At 39.7% G+C, this 27,060-nt stretch overlaps 2 protein-coding genes across 4 annotated transcripts; one reads left to right on the top strand and one right to left on the bottom strand.

Moving 5' to 3' along the window:
- Nucleotides 1-639: 639 nt before the first annotated feature.
- On the top strand, nt 640-18,029 carry LOC306872653 (MHC class II regulatory factor RFX1-like). Of its 3 annotated transcripts, none has more exons than XM_079421320.1 (18): nt 640-934; nt 3,587-3,948; nt 6,129-6,226; nt 6,308-6,358; nt 7,136-7,203; nt 7,296-7,647; nt 8,168-8,349; nt 8,727-8,846; nt 8,930-9,051; nt 9,138-9,256; nt 9,336-9,445; nt 9,525-9,676; nt 11,583-11,680; nt 11,759-11,908; nt 11,992-12,200; nt 15,926-16,079; nt 16,156-16,201; nt 16,348-18,029. In XM_079421320.1, the coding sequence occupies exons 2-18, from the start codon at nt 3,609-3,611 to the stop codon at nt 16,488-16,490; spliced, it is 2,514 nt and encodes an 837-aa protein (XP_079277446.1). In that variant the 5' UTR covers nt 640-934; nt 3,587-3,608; the 3' UTR covers nt 16,491-18,029. The 3 variants fall into 3 exon arrangements, with proteins under 3 accessions (XP_079277446.1, XP_079277445.1, XP_079277447.1); XM_079421319.1 differs by having other exon boundaries at nt 752-934; nt 6,311-6,385; XM_079421321.1 differs by having other exon boundaries at nt 755-934; nt 6,311-6,358.
- A 347-nt stretch (nt 18,030-18,376) lies between these two features.
- LOC306872654 (DDB1- and CUL4-associated factor 15-like) lies at nt 18,377-26,398 on the bottom strand. Its single transcript, XM_079421322.1, has 13 exons — nt 26,281-26,398; nt 25,574-25,671; nt 25,348-25,486; nt 24,239-24,345; nt 24,000-24,145; nt 23,756-23,914; nt 22,282-22,866; nt 20,949-21,040; nt 20,750-20,872; nt 20,358-20,440; nt 20,164-20,268; nt 19,965-20,080; nt 18,377-19,027 (listed from the first exon to the last, which is right to left on the bottom strand). Exons 1-13 carry the CDS (start codon nt 26,374-26,376, stop codon nt 18,972-18,974), a joined length of 1,905 nt encoding a protein of 634 aa, XP_079277448.1. The 5' UTR covers nt 26,377-26,398; the 3' UTR covers nt 18,377-18,971.
- Between the last annotated feature and the right edge of the window lie 662 nt (nt 26,399-27,060).

Raw genomic sequence — 27,060 nt, forward strand, 5'->3', positions numbered from 1 at the left:
CAATAAAGATGTGAAGAATATTGAACATACACAGTGCAGGCTAGTCGTGACCTCTCGTGACACCAGGTGCCAAGATGACATTTGAAACAGATAAGAGGACATGGATGTGAGAACTGAGTGATTGTTATGTGTGTGTGGTTATTAAGAGTCCCAGCACCTCAGAAAGCGGCTTATAAGCCTATCAGCAAAAGCCTGTTTCTTCATAATCATGCAGTGACGAGATAAGAGAGTCTGGACAATATGATTCACACAGATCACAGCACACGGATGAGTCTTCAGCATATTGCCTGTCTGACCTCAGTGATTATAGTATTATGATTAATATGCTAATGGAGTCACTAGAATTAGAAATAAAATGATAGCCTACGTTTGCAGTATTTTATTTATTTTATGTAGGAAAATATTTAGTCAAAGTACCATGGTGTTGCTATTTGATGTACATTAAGTATATTTAATATGGTAACGTTTTGTAGGGTAATGATTAAACATACGATTTTCTCTATTTGTGCAAAAATTATATATATATAATCTTTAATTGACGTCGAAACTGAGTCAGAGGAGTCGGACGTAACGTTTGATTTGATTGACAGACATGCGGTCCAATGAAAGCGCGTAACGGGGGCGTGCTCTTCTTGCGTAATACTGTAACTCGACTGACAGCGAATGACAAGCTTAGTTTGTTATAGACACTCGCCTTGTCCAATAATAAAGAGAGAAGGCCGTTTCCCTTGGCGACGCGCAGCCAATCGCCGCTGAGCAAGAGGGCGGTGCTTAGACGGGTGGGTAGCAACAGTTGCCCCGGTGAGGACGAGGCGCCATAGTCACGGTAGTCGTGGCGACAAGAACCCAGCAACGAGAATCAACAACAACAATTTGAACCATTAAGAAAATAAAACTCCGCGCCAAACTAAGATCATCCGGCGGGAAGCGAAAGGTGAAAGCAACAACTTTATTTCACGCATCCTCCTCTTGTTTTTTCTGAAGTGTGCTAGACACGATTTCCTCTGCTGTCGCGCTTGAACTCGACCCCGCGCCTCTCGCACGCGCTGGCGGTTGTTATGACGATGTCAAATCTGCTACAAAATGGCGGGTGTTGTAACGTGAGCGTGTGTGACTTTTACTTGTTGTTTTTGTTTATGGTGAGCGTGACGTAAGAAGCGCGTTTAGCTGACTGAAACAGACGAGTAGTTCAGGATCACATGTCAAAGAGCGACTTTCGACAGTCAAACTGCACTCGACTGTGGTCTTTTTTTCGCTAGTCCGGTTTGCTGGAGTTTGTTTAACGCGAATGCAGGCGTTCGGTGGCTCAAACTCCCGGGAATTGTGTTTTCTCGGGTTAAAAACTTTGTTGAGGGAGTCGTCGAACAGCCATATGTGTGCCAGATCAGCTCTAGCGCGGAAGGAGGGACGGATGGGCGTGGCCTGGAGAGGGGCGTGGCCTGGGAAGTTAAAAGGGCGTGATTGACACGTCTGTCCAGTTATGCAGATATACATACTTTGTTTTCTGCTAGCAATAAACAAAACATACATATGTGACCCTGGACCACAAAACAAGTCATAAGGGTAAATATTTGTTTAATTGAGGTTTATACATCACCTGAAAGCTGAATAAATAAGCTTCACATTGATGTGTGGTTTGTTATGATAGGATAATATTTGGCCGAGATGCAACTATTTGAAAATCTGGAATCTGAGGGTGCAAAAAAAATCTAAATATTGAGAAAATCGCCTTTAAAGTTGTCCAAATGAAGTCCTTAGCCATGCATATTACTAATCAAACATTAAGTTTTGATATATTTACGGTAGGATATTTACTCACACAATGTATTGGCTATTGCTACAAATATAACTGTGCTACTTATGACTGATGTTATGGTCCAAGGTCACATATGTCTATGCATAATTTGTACACACATATGTAAGAAATGTTATATATAATATAAACTTAAAATATATACTATATTATTATTATTGAGGCAAAATCATGCATGAAGATGATATTTTGCCATTAAAATCATAATGTGGACCATATAGAGAAAAGTAATATATTGCACAACATAATGTTTAGTCCGATTTATGATCATCAAATGTTTAGCAAGACACTTTATGACATTTTGCGGAGATTCATATTTGAAGATAAGTTATGAATATATAATATAATGTTTCTACTATATTCTCAGCCAGCAGGTCTCTGCCAGTTTATATAGAATTGATTTAGAATACGTTTCTTTATATATATAGATCATAAATCATAGCATTGATTATATAGTCTACACAACGTATTGTTTTGTTATATTTGTAGTCTGTGAAGATTCATTGTGACATTAAATGTTCAGCGAGACACTGTGACATTTTGCTTGTAAAGCTGTTTAACATAATTCTGATGATCAGAAGGTTTGTGGAATTTTCTCTCTCACACAGTAACTTCATATGAACAAACACATACTGTCACCACAAGACAGGGCACGCAACGCTGTCCGTTGCCTCTAATTCAAGGAAAATGAGAGTTCTGTTAAACAAGTTCAGCCAGCTCAAGGATTTATGTGCATCTGACAGGGAAAGAAAATGTGTTTAGTTTTACATGCAGCCTCACAGTAAACTACTGGGATGCACTCTATGCATAAAATGCATGACATTTTTTCAGCTAAATTGTTTTTGTTGTGATAGATAATAATAAAAGATTCTAAATGCATATACTTATTCTGTATTTAAATAATTATTTAGTTCAGCAGTGAATTTGCGTAGTAAAAATAATCTTTTAAAGTCCTTATTACATTGCACTATTGCTTTTTATACAATAAAATATTAAGGCAAGACACTACAGGTGATTAGAGTCAAATTCCACAGTTGACATGCTTTGTTCAAATATGTGCATGCATGATCTAATAATTTACTTAAATTTACAGAAATTCGAAGATTGGATAAAGCCAGGTTCAATATTTTGTTGACATATTAGATGTTTTAGGATAGGATTTTTGATATCTATGTATCACTTATCAAATCAGAAAACCCTGTCAATAGCTAGAAATGAATATATTTTTAAAAGGAAAAAAGTGTTTTATGAACAAACCCCTCAGTAAACACCTTCAGAATATAGATAGGAATAAAACGGTAAAGTTTGCTTTATGCAGTTGCTACTAAAGTGGAGAGAAAACTCATTTTGAGAAAATAGCCTTTAAAGATATGTATTATAACTGAAATCTACAGACGCAAATAGACAAAATATAATAAAGTAAACACCAAATTTTGCCATAAGTTAAATATATTAAGGTTCTGCAATATATAAATATATTGTGGAAACTTAATTTCCTGTAGAGCTGCTTTGCAACGATTTATATCGTAAAAAGCACTGTACAAATAAAATAAACTTGAAATAGGCATTTTGAATGTTTTCCTTCCTCGAGTCTTAAACACGATGCTATGAAAGCGAAAAAATGGAAACATGGAAAGTGCAATTTTAGTGTAATTGTGCAGGAATAATCTCCAGGGCAATACCATCTATCATTAAAGCAAGTAAAGACGTCTAAATCTGTTTGCTTTCAACTTCCTGCAGGGCTTAATCCGCGCTTTTAATTTCTGTTTGCAGAGGGATTTGGGCTGTTGTCGTCATGGCAACTTCAGGCTACCCCGCCGAGGAGCTTCCGCCCTCCCAATCGCAGGGGGGCAACGTCACGGCGGCCTCGTCGACCCAGCAGAAAGCCACGTCCACCACCACGTCCCAGTTCCTCTCCGACATCCAGAGCTCGCCGGGATCCGCTCCTGCACAGGCGGCCTCGATCATAAGAGCGCAGGCCATGCCCCCTGCCACTCAAAAGAAAGTGGTTCTGGCCACGCCCCCTCAAGGAGCCGTGACAGCAGCACAGTATGTGGCAGGAGAGATACAAAGCTCCACCTCCCAGGCAGGAAACGGCCAGAGTGCCCAGCAGTACATAGTGGTGACCGTCACCGGTGAGCACTCGCACTTTACTAGATACACGTGGACTTAGCTTTCTCCCAGTTAGGACTGAAGCTGCAGAGCCGACCGCAGGTTTATATGCAGTGCGTGTGTGAAAGTGTGTGTAATGCGATCTATCAGACACCTGACACTTTCTAGGCCTCTCCCTGAATAGAAGGACCTCGAAATAAACACGCAAGAGTAGCAATGCGTATCGCAGGCCGACAAACACACACGTTCCCTTCTGCCTGTGCTAACACATTCACACATACACATGTTTTTTTCTGATGACTGAACATTGTAACGCTCTAATTGGCAGCCGATATGACAGCACTGCCTACTCAGCGTCCGCAGTGTGTGGATGAACTTCTTACCGCAGCAGCTTTATTAACTACCGCAGAGAAGGACAATACTGAGACCTGACAGACTAAACATAGTGACCACAAAAATGTGTATTTAAAACTAGTTTTTAAATGTCAATATCAAAATAAACAATCTAAATTAATATAAAAAGAAACAAATGTGTAAATATATACACTAGCATTATTTTTAATTAATTTATATATATTAATACTTTTATTCAGAGAGGATGCGTTTAAAAAAGTGACACCGTCATTTTACAAAATTTTAAATAAATGCTTTTGTTTTGAACTTTTTATTCATCACAGCATCCTGAATACAGTTATAAGGGTTTCCAAGTTAGCACTGATAATGTTTCAACATTGATAATTAGAAATTTTTCTTGAGCAGCAAATCAGCATATCAGAATGATGAGTAATGATGCTGAAAATTCAGCTTTGCATCAAAAAATAAATTACATTTTACAATATATTACAATAGAAAGTGGTTATTTTGAATTGTAATAATATTTCACAGTATTGGTGTTTTTACTGTATTTTTGATCAAATAAATGCAGCCTCTGTGAGCAGAAGAGACTTCTTTCAAAAACAATTTTTTTTTTACTGTATATTTACTTGTACTTATACATATATTACTTGTATACAATTGATCAAAATTTGAAATGATCAAAACATCAACACTAATAGAAAATAAAAATGTGATTTTTATTTAAAAAATCTATTGTAAAACTAAATTTTTATTTTGTTATATAAATATCATATCATATTATATTATATAATATCAAAATAAAAAATATATTTATTTAAATTACATATATATACTACTAAAATCTCAACATAACATCAATTCCATGTATGTGTATATGAAATGAATGCTGACAGATTAAAAAGTTTCTATATGAAATTAGACTATAACTAACTATTTTTTATGTAAGTATATCATTTCATAAAAGTATATAGCAGATGATGAACATGTATGAATCTGCTGTATGAAAAAGACAACAGCAAAACACCTGCAGAAAGGCTTTAGTTTAAAGCTGATCACATGGATTGTGATATCAGAGAATAATTTACTTGAATAGAGAGAGAAACTGGAGGATGCAGGAAAATACAAAATGAAAACCAAAGTAAAAAGCACGGTTAAAATAAATGCCTCGTCCTTTCCTGAGCTTGATTTCTCCTCTCTCAACCTGATACCTGTGTTTACCTGAACGAGAGATTTCTCGGGCCATCTGTGGAGATTAATTGTTCAAGGCCGGCCCGTATGAGCCTGATATAAAGAGAAATGGCTGCATGTGTGTCTGTGTTCAGATCATGTTCTACAGTAGCTGTCTGTACAGTCTGGATGTGCTCTACCGTAAGTATGAGTGCATGTTAACTGATTTCGATGGTTGTGTGTTATTTTTTGGTATTATTTCCTCCTGTAGGTTTTGTACTGAGCATTATTTCCTCTTTTCTAAGAGCGGTTTTGTCATGCGTTTCCTTCTCATTTTATTTTTCTCTTCAGTGTGTCTTCCTCTCATTGTGTGTGTCTCTCTTGCACACGCACACACACACATAAGATCTGCAGTGTGAGTTTCAGTAGTGTGAAGTGCCCATATTCTACACTTCTGCTGCATTATTGTTTTTTTGAACCCAAAATGTTCATTTAAACTAAACCGGTTGTTGTGGCTCATGTAATTGAGTTATTACATTTACAGTAGATTTTCATACAGTTGTACTCAATTTCATATACTTAATCGCAAAACAGTGCTGTTTCAGTTATATCCTTTAATATGCAAATGAGTAGTTTGATGTTTATGTGGCTTGTTTTTGGTCTGTCTGTCTCTGTGTAGAGGGCTCATGTCACTCAAATGACTCTGAATCGAATTCTCCTCCCGCGGGACAGACTGGCGTTCCCACACAGGTAGTGCAACAGGTGCAGACAGCACAGGTAATGCACACACGTATACACATATTGGATATCAAAGCCATAAAGATCAAATTAATTCCCAAAACTGTGATTTGTGTCCAGCAGAGGTCCGTGGTTCAGGCCACAACCAAGAGTCAAAGTGGACAACTGGGGGTCAGTAATCTACACATCACACCTGTGGTACAAACACACACACACACACACTTCATAACTGCTTTAAGCAGAATGACATTATAACATGCCTGCCACATATATGTGAGGTCTCATCTACTGTAATGGGTTCTTCTTCAGTTATGTAGTATATATCAGTTCAAACCTCAAAAGCTTGGTTTGACGATAGTGTGCTTGCATTATATTTCTTTACAAGCAATGGGACTTTTATTTTGATGTTTTGTTATCTAAATAGCCTATAAAAATGTAAACAACAATGTACACATTTATGATTTTTTATATTATATTAATACAATTTCAAAACAAATGTCAAATTACGTCTATATAAAATTCTAGTTGACAGATTAAAAACATTTATATATAAAAGTACAGAATTTATTTTATATATATATATATATATATATATATATATATATATATGTATATGTATACGTTCAAGTATTTTCCTCCAAATCCTCCAAATAGTTTAATTTGACATAGTCATTTAATTTTAATTGTCTAATTATTATAATATTTTTATTCTGTTGTCTCAGATGTCTAATGAGATAAATAAAACAATTTTATAGGTGCAAATGAACATTAAACATTGTGTCTGTATATTGTTTTTATGTTTATGTATAAAGTTTAGTTTAATGTATTTAAGTAAAAATTTAGATTTGACATTATATAGACAGGCTTTGTGATGTTCCCCTCATACCTGACTCTGATTAAACTGACTTTTAAGAGTCTGATGTGAAACTGCTGTTTGTTTGTGTGTAGGCCCCTGTACAGCATGTTTACCCGAGCCAGTTTGTGGAGGGAGATGCCAACTACAACAATACTGCAATGTGAGCGTCAACACACACAGTGCTTGTGGTGTATATTTAGCTTCTATTTATTCCTGAAACATTTACCTTTCTCTGTACTTTCCCTTTTTCAGTCGTTCCAGTAGTTACCAGTTCACAGACCCCTCTCTCTACTCTCAGGCCACGCCCTCTGTCACTTATTATGAGTCATCGCCCACCACTGGCTCACAGGTCACGTCCCCTGCCAGCACTCAGCCTGTGTCTGTGACATCCGGGACGGGCACAGGGGCGGTCTCCATGTTCTCAGAGGGCAGCTCGGGGATCACTGTGGTGGCTGGCGGGTCCTCGTCAGGAGTGGGCGGGTCAGGGGACGTGGTCACCAGTGGAGGGGTGGGGAGTTACGTGATTCAGGGCGGGTACATGCTTGGTGGAGCCGGAGGAGGGAACCAAAATTTCTCACACAACACACGCGCATCACCCGCGACTGTGAGTGTATTTGTTTTCTTGAATGATGATTCAGAGTTTCACCCAGTGTTGTTATTGCTAATGAAATGAAATTACAAATGAAATACTAGAAGGAAAAATTTTAACTTAAATTTTTTTTTTAACTTTTTAGAAATTTAAATGAAAATTAGAAGTGTCGTCTGGGCAGTTAACTAAAATAAAATAATTAAGTACTAAAATTACTAATAATAATTAATAAATATTTTAGCACATAACAAAATAATAAAATATAAATATAATATAATAAAATAGCAAAATATAAAAATAATAGAATAATAATAATAGCACATAACAAAATGACTAAAACTTAAACTAAAATAAAACTGAAAATATAAAAATAAAGCAAAAAAAAAAAGAATAAATACTATAATAGTATATATCAATACACTACACAGAAGAAAACACTGGATTCACCCATAAAACAGGTTAAAAAACAAGGAGTATTTGATTGGGTGATAGTCAGTGAATTAACACCCGCCGTGTGTCTCCTGTCTGTGTTCAGGTGCAGTGGCTGATGGATAACTACGAGACGGCTGAAGGTGTGAGTCTTCCTCGCTGTACTCTCTACTGTCATTACCTCCTGCACTGCCAGCAGACCAAGCTGGAACCCGTGAATGCCGCCTCCTTTGGCAAACTCATCCGCTCCGTGTTCATGGGCCTCAGGACCAGACGTCTCGGCACCAGGTACAGTCGCACTGTCCGGACCAGCTGTGATGCAATAAAGCTTCAAGCCTCAACAAGCAACAAGCCATTTTGCTTTCTTTGCATATTCATTGTACTGGGTAGCTCCACCCACAGTAAAATCTCTGGTCCAGAATTTGCACCACATAACGGTGCATTAAACATTAAATGTGTTCTGATTAGCTGTGAATGCATCATGTTGTGCAGCACTTTTTTTTAATTTGCAATAATTTTTCAAAATAAATTGTATTCATGCTAATTTGAGATCAAAATATAAAATAAAAAACATTATTAACAAAAACTATACTAGTATATGAATGATACTAAAATAACAGAACAGGCTAATATTAAAACACCTGTGTGTGGTGTGTGTGTTTCAGAGGGAACTCCAAGTACCATTACTATGGCCTTCGAATCAAGAGCAACTCCCCCCTGCACAGGCTGGTGGAGGATCAGCAACACCTGGCCATGAGACAACAGCCGTACTCTCAGAAACAGAGGTGTGTGTGTGTGTCTATAGTTTGTGTGTTGTTGATCACTTGCTGTTGCTAGTTTGACTGATAACCCTCATCCCTTGATATAGAATAAAGCCTGTGCAGAAGTTGGAGGGACTGACCAATGGAATGGGCCTGGGGATGGGGCATCAACAAGGGGCGGGGCTATCTGACATCAGCGCCCAGGTTCACCAGTATCAACAGTTTTTAGGTAAGACAAACACAAAATGTAGGAGCAGCTCTCTCTTTTGGATATATAATCTTACTTTACATCAACATTTTGAATGTGTGTCTCAGATGCGTCTCGCAGTCTCCCGGAGTTCCCTGAGCTCAAAGATGAGGGTAAACTTCTGCCAGATGGACTCCATCCTCAACACGTACACACATATCAGCTGATCTACAGAGAGCACTGCGAGGTGAGTGTGTGTGTGTTGGATGTCAGATGTGTGGTTATTTTAGTGTTTTGGTGAATAATATGTGTGTGTGTGTTTATAGGCGATTCTGGACGTGATGGTAAACCTGCAGTTCCCTCTCGTGGAGACGCTTTGGAAGAGTTTCTGGAGGTTCAGTGAAGGACAAAGCAGCGACACGGATACACTCGACCTGTGAGACACATTGGCTTAAAGTGCAGTCACAAGTGTTGTGATGTTGTGTTGTGTCTCACTGCTGTCTCTGTTTCTACAGTCATGATGAATCAGAGAAGCGTTTGCCCAAGTCGGTTCTGGTTCTGTTGTGTAAATATGAGCCCGTCCTTAACTGGGCCCGTGAATGCGACAATTTACTGTACCAAAGCCTAGTGGAGATCCTCATCCCTGATGTCCTGAGACCAATCCCCAGTGAGTTCTCACAACTCTACACAAACTCTATATATCTCTTTACAGTAACTAAATAAACTCTATCCTAGTGAGTTACCCAACTCTACACAAACTCTATGTAAACTCCATTCCAGTGAGTTACATAACTCTATATTAACTCTATACACCCCTCACATTTTTTGTAAATATTTTATTATATCTTTTCATGTGACGACACTGAAGAAATGACACTTTGATACAATGTAAAGTAGTGAGTGTACAGCTTGTATAACAGTGAAATGTGCTGTCCCCTCAAAATAACTCAACACACAGCCATTAATGTCTAAACCGCTGGCCACCAAAGTGAGTACACCCCTAAGTGAAAATGTCCAAATTGGGCCCAAAGTGTCAATATTTTGTGTGGCCACCATTATTTTCCAGCACTGCCTTAACCCTCTTGGGCATGGAGTTCACCAGAGCTTCACAGGTTGCCACTGGGCGACATCACGGAGCTGGTGGATGTTAGAGACCTTGCGCTCCTCCATCTTCCATTTGAGGATGCCCCACAGATGCTCAATAGGGTTTAGGTCTGGAGACATGCTTGGCCAGTCCATCACCTTTACCCTTAGCTTCTTTAGCAAGGCAGTGGTCGTCTTGGAGGTGTGTTTGGGGTCGTTATCATGTTGGAATACTGCCCTGCGGCCCAGTCTCTGCTTCAGTATGTCACAGTACATGTTGGCATTTATGGTTCCCTCAATGAATTGTAGCTCCCCAGTGCCGGCAGCACTCATGCAGCCCCAGACCCTGATACTCCCACCGCCATGCTTGAGTGTAGGCAAGACAAACTCGTCTGTGTACTCCTCACCTGGTTGCCGCCACACACGCTTGACACCATCTGAACCAAATAAGTTTATCTTGGTCTCATCAGACCACAGGACATGGTTCCAGTAATCCTTGTCCTTAGTCTGCTTGTCTTCAGCAAACTGTTTGCGGGCTTTCTTGTGCATCATCTTTAGAAGAGGCTTCCTTCTGGGACGACAGCCAAGCAGCGTATGGTCTGACATACACTTTTACACTGTTATACAAGCTGTACACTCACTACTTTACACTGTAGCAAAGTGTCATTTCTTCAGTGTCGTCACATGAAAGGATAAAATATTTACAAAATATGAAGGGTGTATTCACTTCTGTGAGATACTGTAAACTCCATCCCAGTGAGTTACATAACTTTACATAAACTTTATACAAACTACATCCTAGTGAGTTACACAACTCTACACAAACTCTATATAAACTCTATATGATAACTATATAAACTCAATCCCAGTAAGTTACAACTCTTCACCATCCTTTACACAATGCTATACAAACCCAATTTATTACAAAATTCTACAGACAAACTTTATATAAACAATATCCCCAGTGAGTTACACAAATCTATACAAACTCTAAATACTCTGTCCATACAGTTACAAATTTTGCTATGTAAACTATAATCATCATCCTCCCGGAGATACACAACACTATACAAACTCAATAATCTGTGAAATGCACAATTTGAGCGAAAAAAGTAACAATTGCTTAACTCTATGCAACCATACAAAGATAGTGTAAACTCTATATCAGGGATCTCCAACCCTGTTCCTGGAGAGCTACCCTCCTGCAGACTTCAGTTCCAACCCTGCTGCAACACACCTGTCTGTAATTATCAAGTAGTCCTGAACACCTTGATTAGCTGGTTCAGGTGTGTTTGATTGGGGTTGGTGCTGATGCTTTATATTAACTCTATGCACATCTACAGAACAGTACAGCTCAAGATTCTCAACACTTTCTTATAGTGTTTGTTGCAGCAAATGACCATGAATGTAAATAAATACCATACTTGAGATCCATACAAATTTAGTCTCCTGTCTTTATTTTGACTCTTTCTGTCTCTCTCTTCCTGTAGGTGCCTTAACTCAAGCCATCCGTAACTTTGCTAAGAGTCTGGAGAACTGGCTGAACAACGCCATGATCAACATCCCGGAGGAGATGGTCCGCATCAAGGTCTGAAACACACACAGATCTCCTCTGACTTCCCTCTGTTTTTGGTGTGTTTATGCTAACACCGTGTGTGTTGTGTAGATTGTGTGCGCGGGAGCGTTCGCTCAGACTCTGCGGCGCTACACATCTCTCAATCATCTGGCTCAGGCGGCCCGCGCCGTCCTGCAGAACACGGCTCAGATCACACAGATGCTCAGCGACCTCAACCGTGTCGACTTCACCAATGTACAGGTAACAAGGCTCGCTCGGTTCATGTCCTGTCATCCCCAGATCTCCCTTCAGTTCTTAATTTACGTGTGTCTGTGTGAGTTTAGGAGCAGGCCTCATGGGTGTGTGGCTGTGAAGATGGTGTGGTCCAGCAGTTGGAGCAGGACTTTAAACTCACCCTGCAGCATCAGAACTCTCTGGAGCAGTGGGCCGTGTGGCTGGATGGGGTTGTCTCACAGGTCCTGAAGCCGTACACTGGCAGCCCCGCCTTCCCCAAAGTGGCCAAACTCTTCCTGCTCAAATGGAGCTTCTACAGGTGAGAGTCCTGCTTATTCCCCTCTGCATACTGCATATTAAAGTCCCCATGAAATCAAAAATGAAGTTTTTTGGCTTTTAGTATGAATATTTTAGCCTTACGGTTATCTATAAGCTAGTGTGCTCCAAAACAATGATAAAATTCACTTTCAAAATTTATAGTCTCTCACTTCCACAGATATGGATTGACGTTTTTGACGGATCATATGCACGAGTCGGTGTTGATCACAAGCTCAGCTGACGACTCTGACCAAGCTGTGATATAAACAAAACACTATTGGTTATTTAAGAAAAGGGGCGGAGCTGCTTGATATATCCCACTTTCTTCCTGCTTCAGTTGAAATACACTGACCAAAATTATAAACGCAACACTGTTCTTTTTGCCCCCATTTTTCATGAGCTGAACTCAAAGATCTAAGACTTTTTCTATGTTCACAAAAGGCAATGTTCAAATTCTCTCAAATGTTGTTCACAAATCTGTCTAAATCTGTGTTAGTGAGCACTTCTCATTTGCCGAGATAATTCATCAACCTCACAGATGTGGCATATCAAGATGCTGATTAGACAGCATGATTATTGCACAGGTGTGCCTTAGGCTGGCCACAATAAAAGGCCACTCTAAAATGTGCAGTTTTACTGTATTGGGGGGGGTCCTGGGGTCTGAAAACCAGTCAGTATCTGGTGAGACCACCATTTTCCTCACGCAGTGCAACACATCTCCTTCGCATAGAGTTGATCAGGTTGTTGATTGTGGCCTGTGGAATGTTGGTCCACTCCTCTTCAATGGCTGTGCGAAGTTGCTGGAGCAGGAACTGGAACACGCCGTCGTATACGCCGATCCAGAGCATCCCAAACATGCTCAATGGGTGACATTAGGGCTGGACGATAAATCGATTTTATCGATTAACTCGAATGCGTAGTTTACGTCGATTTGTTTGAATGAAAATCGGTTTTCTCTTTAACATCTGCCGACGCTCCCTTCTGGGCTCCCGTAATTCCGAATGAGCTCAGCCCTCCCCCGCGCGTGTGCCATATAGGGTTTGGCCGATAGGCGATGCTACCGTCCATCCCCAATGGCTGATAGATAGACGTCATGATGTTAAAAGCCTAACGTTACTTAGTTTTTGTACGCTAGCGTATGCGTACAGTCAAACGCGCAGCCTTTCAAAGTATACTCCATTTGAAGTGGTTGGCGCACGCACTCTAGAACGCTTCAACCATGTTCAGTGTCTGCTCTATTTTTCCCTGTTAAGTCATGACTGATAACATATTTTTTTAACTCTTTTTAAACCATAGCTGAGCTGTCTCATACCCTCTCGCTCACAAGCGCTTGTCAAAGTGAGCGCCTGGTGTTGCAGTCTCAGCTATTTTGAGACCCAGAAAACTTATCAAAAAGGGTCACAAAATTTTATGTTATGTTGCAGGGCCTACCATCTTGTCTTTCTGGCTTGCGTTTCTGATTGCACTTTAACCCCAAGGGGGAAATCCAGATCAAATCCCAGAAGGGAAAATCAAAACAAAATGAAGTTGAAACTTGTTTTGAACAATTTCTTTGTCATCGGCAGATTGATTTTAAGTAGGGAGAAAAAAATTGATTTAAATCGTAAATCGGATTTAAAAAAAAAAAAAAATCAGGGATTTTTTTCTTAGGCCATTTCGCCCAGCCCTAGGTGACATGTCCGGTGAGTATGCTGGCCAAGCAAGAACTGGGATGTTTTCAGCTTCCAGGAATTGTGTACAGATCTTTGCAACATGGGGCTGTGCATAATCATGCTGCAACATGAGGTGATGGTCGTGGATGAATGGCACAACAATGGGCCTCAGGATCTCGTCACGGTATCTCTGTGCATTCAAAATGCCATCAATAAAATGCACCTGTGTTCGTTGTCCGTAACATACGCCTGCCCATACCATAACCCCACCGCCACCATGGGCCACTCAATCCACAATGCTGACATCAGCAAACCGCTCACCCACATGACGCCATACACGCTGTCTGCCATCTGCCCTGTTCAGTGAAAACCGGGATTCATCCGTGAAGAGAACACCTCTCCAAAGTGCCAGACGCCATCGAATGTGAGCATTTGCCCACTCAAGTCGGTTACGACGACAAACTGCAGTCAGGTCGAGACCACGATGAGGACGACGAGCATGCCGTTGAGCTTCCCTGAGACGGTTTCTGACAGTTTGTGCAGAAATTCTTTGGGTATGCAAACCGATTGTTGCAGCAGCTGTCCGGGTGGCTGGTCTGAGACGATCTTGGAGGTGAAGATGCTGGATGTGGAGGTCCTGGGCTGGTGTGGTTACACGTGGTCTGCGGTTGTGAGGCCAGTTGGATGTACTGCCAAATTCTCTGAAACGCCTTTGGAGAAGGCTTATGGTAGAGAAATGAACATTCAATTCACGGGCAACAGGTCTGGTGGACATTCCTGCAGTCAGCATGCCAATTGCACGCTCCCTCAAAACTTGCGACATCTGTGGCATTGTACTGTGTGATAAAACTGCACATTTTAGAGTGCCCTTTTATTGTGGCCAGCCTAAGGCACACCTGTGCAAAAATCATGCTGTCTAATCAGCATCTTGATATGCCACACCTGTGAGGTGGATGGATTATCTCAGCAAAGGAGAAGTTCTCACTAACACAGATTTAGACAGATTTGTGAACAATATTTGAGAGAAATAGGCCTTTTGTGTACATAGAAAAAGTCTTAGATCTATGAGTTCAGCTAATGAAAAATGGGGGCAAAAACAAAAGTGTTGTGTTTATAATTTTGGTCAGTGTAAGTCAACACATTGAATACAAGTGTGCTGCACATGTCCCAAAATGTGAAGCCACAACATTTCAATCCCCCCCAGGTAGTTGGACCCAGTGTAGGTCATAAACCCCTCCCTCTCCATGTAATCTAATGGGATGTGAGACAAACTAAATAATAAAATTACACTTCAAATCCATTTTTTCCATAGACAGTTTCTGTCATTTTAGGTAGTTTTTATCATGCAGATATATGTTCAAGAGTTCGTTTATCTAATAAGTTTGCTGTTAGTTAGTTATTTGATGCTATAAAAATGGGGTGTGGTGTCATGATTGTGAACTTGGGATTGGGTCTGCGGGAGTTTGGACGGGACTTTGATACCACGGCTCCACCATACAACCACTACCACGCAGACTCTGCCTCCAAATAACGTTGTTTTCACAAGATGACGGCAGCCATACTGAGATGTTACGGCTTCATTTTTCTATAGTGGAAGGAATTGGAGACGGATTTGTTCATAGTCTATGATTGAATGACACTGCGCACTTCAAGGCACTTCAGGGGAAAACAGCATGTGAAACAATGCACAATATGCAACAGAAACATTTCAAACATGCTACATTTTGTCACATGGCCTCGTTATGCGTTTTTAATCCAATTTCGAGCATAAAATCACTTTTGGCAGTCTGATTAAATAATGAGTCAGTAAGCTGATGCCATGTTGGCGCCCATAGCCTTGTGGTTATTGCGTCAACATACAGCGCAACTGTATTCACGGCGACCTGAGTTCAATTCCCATTTCGAGGTCCTTTGCCAATCCCGCCCCCTTCTCTCTCCACTCAGTGCTTTCCTGTCAGCTCTCTACTATCCTATCCTAATAAAAGCCCATAAAGCTGATGCCATGTTAGGGGTTTTAGTGTGTCTTTAGTTGTTATATTTGCATAATCTCACAGTGTTTGTGTGTGTTCTGTAGTTCTGTGGTGATCAGAGATCTGACCCTGCGCAGTGCCGCCAGTTTTGGCTCATTTCATCTGATCAGACTGCTGTATGACGAGTACATGTATTACCTGATCGAGCACAGAGTCGCACAGGCCAAAGGAGAGACGCCCATCTCTGTCATGGGAGAGGTAGACATATAAACACACACATGCATAGTCAAACAGACAGACATGCAGTGATTTAACTTTGTGTCTGTTGTTTCAGTTCGCCTGTCTGAACAGAAGTCAAAGGTCAATGGATCCTGATAAAGGTATGTACATAAACGCACACAGACACCTGTCTGATAAATCAGAACATAAAAATGCCTGAGACTTTTTATATAAAACTCTAGCAACCACCCAAACACTGTAGCATCAGGAAATCTCATTGATCGTGTTGGTGCGTGAATGTGTGTAGATGAGGAGGATGAGGAGGAGGACGATGAGACCGATGAGGATCAGGACATGGCCATTCCTGTGGTTGTGGGGGAGGAGTCACTGGAGCCGCCCACCAAACTCGCCCGAATGGAGCTCTACAACAACAGCAGCACACCAAACTAACTTCAGCCGCTCGGACTGATGTTCATTACTGAGCTCATTTCTCTGGGAGCCAGTTTGGGATCCAAATACAATCTTCGGTTTTGCTAATTATTAGAGGAAGTTGAGTTTCCTGAGGGGAATCCACCCTCGGAGCTGCTGTATGATCTAATGAAGCTTTTCTAGAAAACGGTAACATTCATATGCCTTAATTAAGTGTATAAACACACACATTTTCATTGCCTTCCCTTTGCCAATCAAAGCTGCCATGTGTGTCGTGTCTCGACTCTTAAACTTACAGTTCACTCAAAATTAAAAACATTCGCCCACAAGTCATTCCAAAGTCATCTATCTCCAAAAAAGTGTGTTCCATAGAAGAATGGAAGTTATATAACGACATGAGGGTGAATAAATGAACATGGACATTTCATATTTGGGCGAACTGTCGCTTTAAGAGTCCTGTTTTGATGAACCTCCACCTGCTCCATGCTGCCATAGAAATCATTCTTTGCCAAAGCCAATCATACATCACCTAGGCCTGTTCCTCATTAATATTCATGAGCGTGGTCATTTAAGGTGTAGCTGAAAACTACAGCAGCAGATTTTGCCTTTCACAGCTGAAACATCAGATCCTTCTATGCTTTTGACTTTTTCTTTCTATTTTTAAAATAATAATGAAAATTATATATACAATTGTTGTGCTTTTATCAGCTGTTTATCTTTGATGCTTTATGATTTGAGTCTGATGCTAATGGATCAAACGTGCCTTCAGAAGATTATTCAATCTAGAGATCCATAAACGTATAATTAAATGTCAGAAACAATTACGAGAATGCTTTTTTTTTTTAAAAATCTGAAATCTTATCAGGCCTCATTTGTAAAACACAAGCAGAATCAATTCAGTGTAAATTGTAAAACCATTTTCAGTTATCAAGTTTGGTTGACATGAATGAGATTAATTGTTTAATCATTGACTTCACTGCATTAAATGAAAGCATCTTGTGTTCATCTGTCATTTTTCCTCATTTCACACGAATCATATATTCTACATCCACACAAACGATTCATTTCTAACAAACGCTGAACAGGTTTATTAGTGGAGTACAGAAATGTTTTGTGATTGGACGCTTTGGTGAAGTTCATGAATATTCCGCATATAATTATGGTGGTTTTGACAGCCAATCAGCAGCTAGTGTGTAACTCTCCAGTGGTTATAGAGTCAAATCTAATGTGTGGAACAATTCTGCAGCAGTTTTGATAAGAAAAAGAAAAAAAAAGGATATGCTAGCAACAATTATGAATACTAATGTAACAGAGTTTAGCACAGGTTTATATTGTTTATGAATATGTCAGTGTTTCTTTAACTGTACTATAAGAGTTGCTGCAAATGGTATGATTTTAGTTCTCGTGTATGATTATGCTAATGTACGATATAGTTTTAAGATCTTGTACTGTTGAAACCATAATGGCCTTATTTGAAATGTACCTGTAGCAGAAATCCATGTAAAAATCTGTATTATTGTGCCTCGAAATTCAGTGTCCCTTTAAAACAAAAAAGCTTTTAAGAAAATTACGCATTCTGATGTTTTGTGTTTGTTACAAACATGCAGTTCACTTAGTTTTTGTTCATTGAAATAAAGCTGAAACAAAATATACGTTTTAGATGAAAAATCTAACATTTAATCTGAAAATGAGAAATGTTGCCTTGGCAATGAACTGAAATATCATTATTAAAACTGAAAATATAAAGCTAAATAGAAATATTTCAAATTGAATGTAAAATACTACAACAAAATTCTAATGAAAGCTGAAAAATAAAGCTAATTAAAAATATAAAACATTATTGCATATAAATCATATTAAAATAACACGGCTCACTTTGATGCAATGAAAAGTCATAAAACCAGTAATGCACTGAAGGAATTTTAATTTTTTTTTATCAAAAATAAAGTAAAACAACGTTGCGTAAAAACAATATTCTCATCCAGTCCAGCTGTGAGGCCACAACTAGTTTTAAAAAAGGGTCGACAGCTTCTGATTGGCTGATGACTCGGTCTAAATGATGTAAACAACTGCATCCTGAAACAAACAAAACAAATCAAGCAAACAAATACAGATGAGCCCCAAACAACGTCTTACTTCTGTTCACGAAAACATCCTTCTGCACTTTCCAATTACAGGGCATTTCAAACTGAAAAATAACTACTTCAGTCCATTACACTAACATCAAAACAAGTGTGTTTAAGTGTGCAAGTTTAACAGAGACAGACGTTCAGTTCTGTTTTGCGAAGGTGATCCTTGACGTGTTTCAGAAAATGTTCCCAGAGTGTCCCGCGCTGTTGGCGTACAGGTGGAACAGCACCATGGATCTGCTCGGTCCTTGAATGATCCGCTCCCACACAATCACACGGATCCACGCAGCAAACACGACAGAAACACTGAGAACGGCTGTGTTTGGACACAGCAGAGCAGCACTGAGGAGTGTGAGTGTGTGAGACGCCTCTCTCACAGGACGATCCATGTGCCTCTGTCATTATCAGCCAACACCTGAAGAGAAGAACCTGAAATGAACAGGAAAAAAAAGTCAGGTGACGTTAAAATCAACATAGAATATGCATTATATAATCAAATTACTTTTTGAAAGTAACAATAAAAGTGTTTTTTCATTATGAATTAATTAAAAGTACAATTAGTTTATTAATTTGTTTATTAAAGATATTTCTACTGAAAAAATTTCAATCATTTGCAATAATGTAATTTTAAATATGGAAGCTCATTTCTGCAGTAAAAATATATATATTTTTTCATCTTTAATCTCCCTACGCAACTATTTCTTCTTTTGAATGTAACCTTTTTTCCATTCTGATGCAAAAACAGTTAAATCTGACCAAAAAAATGTATACACACATATATATAAATCTGTTTAAGGTTTGGAGGATGTGTGCGCCCAACATAAAAATCATGCACATACTACTTACAGTTCATAAGTTTGGAGTCAGTAAGATTGATTGATTTAATGCTTTTATTTAGTTTTTTTTTTTTTGTAAGGACATATTAAATTGATCAAAAGTGGCAGTTAAGACACTAATAAGATTGCAAAAGTTTCAAATAAATACTGTTCTTAACTTTCTATTCATCAGTGAACCCTGCAATAAGATATATCATAGTTTTACACAAACATATTAAGCGTTTTGAACACTGATATTTAGAAATGTTGCTTGATCACCAAATCATTACATCAGAATGATTTCTGAAGGATCGTGTGACACTTTAATGATGCTGAAAATTCAGCTTTGATCACAGGGATAAATTACATTTTACTATATATTCACATAGAAAGCAGTTATTTTAAATTGGAATAATATTTCACAATATTACTGATTTTTTTGATCAAATACATGCAGCCTTGTTGAGCAGAAGAGACATCTTTCACAAACATTAAAACATTTTTTTTGGACACTAGTGTAGGTGTATTGCTCATGTTTGTCTAAACCACACCTTTATGCAGAGCCTCATTGGTCATGCGGTTGATGTAGCGTGAGCTGCTCTCGGGAACGAGCCACCGCATGACAGTGTTCACACACGACTTCCTGTAGGAGCTCCACACACTTCCACTGCGGCAGAAACAAGCACATAAGAACATCTGAGCAAGGGCAAACAGATAGACAGCACGGGCCACGCATCCGAAAGTCATTACCTGGTCTGACCTTTGACCTCAGTGAGGTCACCGACACCGACTGTACGACACGCTCCAGTGTTCAAATCCCAGCTGACCTGCAGACTGGAGTGATACGACTTGGGTCTACACACACAGACAGAAAGAAACAAAGTATTAATGAACATTTCATCATATGCATGTGTGTGTGTGTGTGTGTGTGTGTGTGTGTGTACCTGCAGTGCTCATCCTCACAGTTAGAGAACGCCAGCAGCAGCAGCCCAATGTTTATCACCACTATATTGGTCTCCGGGCAAACCTGTTGCCATAGAAACAACAGAACACATGCAAATTAGAACGCTGCACCAATAGAGCGCAACAAAGTAAACATTCCATTCATCTTTGTCTGAGTCTCAAATACTTTTCTACTTCAAATCAAATATTGTAAGGCTGTGATTCTCCTCGTAGCTTATAACACTTCAACAAAGACTGTTTACAAATGCCTATGTGAAAGATGAATGCAAAAAACACTTCCAGAACCAATGCAACAGAAACAATGGGCAGCACCACGGGACAACAAATATGAAACACGTAACACAGCAGCTCCTCCTGAAGAAAACCCCATCACCTCGAGGATGACCACATCATAGTCGCTGAAGGAGCAGAACTGGGAGCCCCAGTCAGCATCATTCCTGATGACCTCGTTGATGAGATACTCAAAGTCCAGCGTCAGCTGCTCGATGCACACACACTGAGAGAGAGACGCAAACACACGAGAGATCAAACACAGCCCTGCAGCATCGGACACGTGTGGTATCAACACACACCTGACCGCTGAACTGTCCCGTCACCAGCTGCAAGTTTCGTCCCTTCAGATCCGTCACAGTGAAAGGAAGCAGGACTTTATCATCCTCATCTCCTACAGACAAGAGACAGACACATTACAAATTATATACCAGTTCAGGTGAGCTCTAGACAGAAACAAATGAGAAAAACTATCATAAACACTTCGTACTTTATCACTACGAGATCAAAACTACATGCTTTGGTGAAGCATGAGTTCTCCATTAAGTGAATGATAAACATACAGCGCAACCAGTGTAGTCTTTTACAGTCAAAAGACTCTTATGGGTCAGTTCCGTTTATTGAATCAAAAACATACGGTGCAACCGGCGTAGTCTGATTCATGAACAAATGACTCCGGTTCTGGTAGTTAAAGGGTTAGTTCACCCAAAAATGAAAATTCTGTCATTAATTACTCACCCTCATGTCGTTCCAAACCCATAAGACTTCCGTTCATCTTCGGAACATAAATTAAGATATTTTTGATGTATTCTGAGAGCTCTCTGACCCTTCCATAGACAGCAAGGATATTACCACGATCAGGGTCCAGAAACGTAGCAGGGAGATCGGTAAAATAATCCATGTGACATCAGGGGTTCAAGCGCAATGTTACGAAGCTACGAGAATACTTTTTGTGCGCAAAGAAAATAAAAACAACGAAAAATCATCTCCTCCGGGTCACCCTATAGTGCCATTTAGGAGAGTATGCACTGAACGTAAACAACGTATGCTGTTCTGTGTCAGCTGAGTCACATGGATACGTTGTTTTCGTTCAGATCAAAGTGTATACAACGTAGAAAACATATCTGCGTGACACAGCTGACACAGAACAACATACGTTGTTTACGTTCAGTGGATACTCTCCTATATGGCACTATAGGGTGACCCGGAGGAGATGAATTGTTGAATAAAGTTTTTATTTTCTTTGCACACAAAAAGTATTCTCGTAGATTCGAAAAATTACAGTTGAACCCCTGATGTCACATGGACTATTTTAACGAAGTCCTTGCTACGTTTCTGGACCTGGGAACATTATAGTTGCGTTGCTGTCTATGGAGGGTCAGAGAGCTCCCAGAATTTCTGATGATGAACGAAGGTCTTACGGGTTTGGAACGACATGAGGGTGAGTAAATAATGATAGAATGATAGAACTATCCCTTTAACAGTTCAAAAAGACAAGCTACTGGTTTGAATCAGTCTGAGGAAACCATCACTGAATCTAATATGTCAGATCGGTTTCTGAATCTACATCTGACTTCAAGTTTTGTGTGTGTGTGTGTCTTTAATGACAAGATGAGCAGATGAGAAATGCCGTACCGCTCGGCTGCTCTGACGCTCTGGCCTGCGGTAGTCTGTATCTGAGAGTGGTGTAGTTGACGTAAGCAGGCTCTGAGGTGGAAGAGGAGGATGAAGGCTCATGAGCACGTGGAGACAGAGAGGAGACGGAGGAGGTGGATCCAGGAGACATGACCGTGTTACACACAGCACTGTCCTCTGCCTCTGTGGGTGGCACTGAACTTTGGTTCTGTCCTGAGGAGGAAGACGAGGGTCCCGGGACCTCTGCGTCTCGTTCCTGTCTCTCTCTCCTTCGCTCCTCCTCGCTGTGGAATCGCTGGGTGTCCGTCTCTTCTTTCTCTTTGGTTTTTCTGTCGTGTTCCCTCGCTCCAGCCTGAGCTCGGCGGAAAATGTCAGCTGCGAACTCTCTGGCCCGCACGGCCGCCTGTGATTGGCTGGAGGAGAGCGGGCTGAAATGAGGCTTTAACTGTCTGAGGTCAGGTGACCCCTGAGACGAGGTTGATGAGGATGAGGAAGGCGATGTAGGTCCAACAGGAGGAGAAGAGGAGGAAGCATCTCTCTTACGGTAGAGAATCTGATTGTTTTGACCATCCTGCTGACCGTCTCCTACACACATCAAATTAAATATCATTAAATCACACTAATAATTGAACACTAAAATCAATAAACAACACACCATAATTACTATAAATTAATTAAAAACATTGTATAGATAGCAGCAATTAAATGTAAAAAAGTATAAAATTATATAAAATGTCTTTGAAAGAAGTCTCTTCTGCTCACCATGGCTGCATTTATTTGATCAAAAATAGAGTAAAAACAGTAATATTGTGAAATATTATTGCAATTCAAAAGAACTGCTTTCTATTTGAATATATTTTAAAATGTAATTTATTCCTGTGATCAAAGCTGAATTTTCAGCATCATTACTCAAGTCTTCAGTGTCACATGATCTTCAAAAATCACTCTGATATACTGATTTGTTGCTCAAGATCAATATTTCTTATTATTAACAATGTTGAAAACAGTTGAGCTGTTTCATGTTTGTGGAAACTGTGATACATTGTCTTTCATGAATAAAAAGTTGAACAGAATTAATTAGAAACTGACATTAAAAGAATTTACTGTCAATTTTGATCAATTTACTAAGCCCTTGCTGAATAAAAGTATTATGAAAGTATTAGGCCTGGTTTCAAAGACAGGGCTTAGAGACTAAGCCAATATTAGGCCATAGGCCATTTAAGTAATTTTTATAAATGTCCCTTAGAAAAAAAAATTACTGGTGTGCATCTTGAGACAAAACAAAGGCACTGATCCGTCAATTTGAAGAGCATTACTATTGAGTAACGACTCAGTGAATCATTCCTTTATTCATTTAAATTAAAAAAAACTGTCCAAGCAATCTGAGTTCCTAATGAGAGAAAGCAAACACACACATTCATGTGGCCATCAACAAACCAACACACACTGTCGTGAACAAACGCTGGCTGTGTACCTGAGCAGAGGGAGATGGCGCAGGCCACCAGAGAGTAGCTGGTGTTGAGCAGAATCACCTGGTCCTTCTTCAGCTGCAGCGCCGGCTGGAACGTCGGGAACGGATAAACCACCTGATAGCGAGCATTCAGCACGTAACCGTGCTGCAGACACTCGCCACCTGCTCACAAGTGAACAGAGAAAAGTGTTTGCTTGCTAGGAATTGCAAAGGAGCAATCGTCAATGCTAATAAAACACCAATGCACCTGTGCGTATGGTAGACACGGAGGACACGGGGCAGCACTGTTTGCACGGTTGTGCGGGAGGCATTGAGGTGATGGTGATGTAGATGTCCCTGTTGTTCTCGTCACTCATCATCATGTTCATCAGGGCTGAACTGGAGCTGCGCGTGCTGACAGATCACAGAGGGCACATGTTTAGATAACACATGTTTTAACCCAGCCACTGACTCATAACAGACAGCACAGAGGAGAAAGACTCTTACTTAAAGCCAAAGACAACCAGCTTGGAATGATCATTGTGCCACTCGCAAACAGTCAGATAGAGATCGCTGTAGATGTCCTCACCTGCAAACAAACGCACATGATGCACCTGCAGAGAGAGACAGATAAAGTTCATGTTATATCATGGGGTAATCTGTAGATGTCTGTTATATACAACAGATTTTACATCAGTTCAGGTCATTTCATTTATAAAGCACAATTAAACAGCAATGGTTAACCATTGTGCTGAACAGTATTGTTTAAAAGAAATCAAAGTACATCAAATATGACAATGTCATTTTTAAATAAGCCCCTGTTGGCTCATACACTATAAGCCTTCTCTAAAAGATAAGCTTTTAGCCTTGTTTTAAAAAGGGATTGTGTTGCAATTGTTCTAGACATAGAAAGGCTGATCCTTTTGTTCCTTGAACCTTTTTCTTCAGCCTAGATCTAGGGACCAATAAGAGTTTCTGATTCGATGACCTTAGACATCTAGCTGGGGTGTGTAAACTCAAAAGGTTAGAAAGATACGACAGTGCCAGTCTATTTAAAACCTTAAAAACAAAAAGTAAAAACTCTATTTTAAAATGAACTGGCAGCCAGTGCAAAGACAGTAGGACAGGGGTAATATGTTTGTATTTGCGAGTGCCAGTCAAAAGTCTAGCAGCTGCATTTTGTACTGTTTGTAAACACAACACCCATATTTTTTACAGAGGGCTTGACGTATGTGGCCAGATCACTGAGCACTTGCTGTATGTTGCTAGATACAGCTAGAGGTCCGAACATAATTGCCACAGTTTTACTCTCATTGAGGTTCAAAAAATTAAGAGACATCCAAGCTTTAATATCAGACAGACAAGCAGTTAAAGCACTCAAACTCTGGTTGTCATTTGGCTTAAAAGGCACATAGATTTGAGTGTTGTCAGCATAACAATGAGCATAACAACTGTGCTTATTAAAAATTGAACCCAACGGGAGCATATAAAGAAAATAACATGGGAGCAAGGACAGAACCTTGAGGAACTCCACAAGTCAAAACTGATTTAGAGGATAAGCACCCTTCCACACAAACTGAGAAAATTCTATTATTCAAATAGAAACATATATATACCTGTTTGAGGCGGCTGTGCAGGTTGAACTCCCACCAGTACAGGTGATACGTGTAGAAGGAGAAGTCGTCATCCTCCCCGCAGTCACTAGTGTAGGACAACACGTACCGGCCACATTTGGTGAAGCCCAGGAAGATGTGCCTGTGACAACAGAGAGGCAGACCAATTATATACAGCATTCACATCGCTCCAAGATAACGGATGGGACAGATCGCATATTCTCCTCACCCTGCTCTGAGGAACTCCTCACTGACGATGGTCTTCAGCGGGATGCAGACGCGTGGAGGGAGTTTCCGGAAGAGCCGCTGAGAGAGATGCCCATTCAGCTGACAGATATGAAGAAAGACATTAATACAGTTACAGAGTAATACACCTGGAATATTAGCCATAAGTACAGTTAAATTGGCTGTTAGACTGACTTTGTAGAAAAAGCTGCTTAATCAAGGTTGTTTTGGTTAAATATTAAATCCATGATAGTTATGATGATCATGTTTGCACTGAACACAACCTGACTGAGGCATTTCTACCATTTATTCATATTAAATATTAACCTATTTACAGTAATGAGATGGCAATTATGATGGAAACTGTTATTTCAATGAGAATGATAGATATCAGTGGAGAATAATGCATAATTCTTTTCACCATTGCTGGGCATATCAATCATGACAGATTCAGTCATGAACATTGTTTGTTGAATATTTATTGTTGCCCCAAACAACCGTATACCGCAAATAAAAATGTTTCCATTGTTTCATCCATTAAAAGGTTCACATATATAAATAATAAACACTGAGAGACACATAATGACGTTAAATGAAGCTACAGCTAAAAATGCTAATAACACACAAATTATTATCTACGTTACGCTTAGAGAAAAACAACATTTCACGTTATAAACGCCACTTTTGGCCCACATAAGCCTTTCTGCATACCCGCCCACGCGTGAGGAGTTTGACGATGTGATCTTTGTGTTTTTTCTGTTGTTTTTGTTTGTTGTTATCTTTCTCTGATTTCGAGCTGGGCGCCATTTTTTATTTTTGCCAGCTCTTTGGAGTTCAGCCAGGCCAGCTCGCTGATTGGCTCTGCGTTCTCAGATGAGGGCTTTGATTGGTCACAAACGTCGTCAATCAAAGAAAACAGGGCGGGTGTCCTGCATATTATTCACCAATCAACATTTTTTGGTTACGATAATGCATATTAAGTGTTTAAAAGTAATTCAGTTCTATCAGGTTTCTGATTAGTCTGCTAATAATGTCAACGTCATCTCAATCTACCCACTGCAGTAAATTGCATTATAATGTATTTGTAATGTATAATGTATATTTTATTACATTATCACTTTCAGGTACGCTTCGGCAATGAAGCGTTTTTTTAAATAATTAAATTTAAATTAATGTTTTTTTTTAAAGTTGCCATTCTACATGCTACATACTGTCATATTGTTATTGTCGAGACTTATCATACATGGGGTGGAGGACCTATGATCTGAAGGTGTGTCTCTGTTGAAATAGTTGTGAAATCCCTCCCTTTCTATTATATGGAGTGTCCCAAGCCATTATTAAGTTTTATTGACATTCCTGATGCAACATATACAGTACCAATGATTAATTAAAATTATGTAATAATAATTAAATACATCTATTTAATAAAAAATTTCTGTACAGAAGTATATATAATTTTTGCTGAGTTCAGTAACCGCGCGGGATTAACTC

Source organism: Barbus barbus (assembly GCF_936440315.1).
Source record: "Barbus barbus genome assembly, chromosome: 7".
Classification (NCBI taxonomy): Eukaryota; Metazoa; Chordata; class Actinopteri; order Cypriniformes; family Cyprinidae; genus Barbus; species Barbus barbus.

Coding starts and splice junctions, on each gene's coding strand:
- LOC306872654 (XM_079421322.1), bottom strand. CDS start 26,376: ATGGCGCCCAGCTCGAAATCAGAGAAAGATAACAACAAACAAAAACAA. Junction 21,041..22,281: donor AGCGTCAGAGCAGCCGAGCG/GTACGGCATTTC, acceptor TCTTGTCTGTAG/GAGATGAGGATGATAAAGTC. Junction 20,441..20,749: donor ATGATGTGGTCATCCTCGAG/GTGATGGGGTTT, acceptor CTATGGCAACAG/GTTTGCCCGGAGACCAATAT.
- LOC306872653 (XM_079421319.1), top strand. CDS start 3,609: ATGGCAACTTCAGGCTACCCCGCCGAGGAGCTTCCGCCCTCCCAATCG. Junction 11,681..11,758: donor AGGAGATGGTCCGCATCAAG/GTCTGAAACACA, acceptor TGTGTTGTGTAG/ATTGTGTGCGCGGGAGCGTT. Junction 16,202..16,347: donor GTCAATGGATCCTGATAAAG/GTATGTACATAA, acceptor GAATGTGTGTAG/ATGAGGAGGATGAGGAGGAG.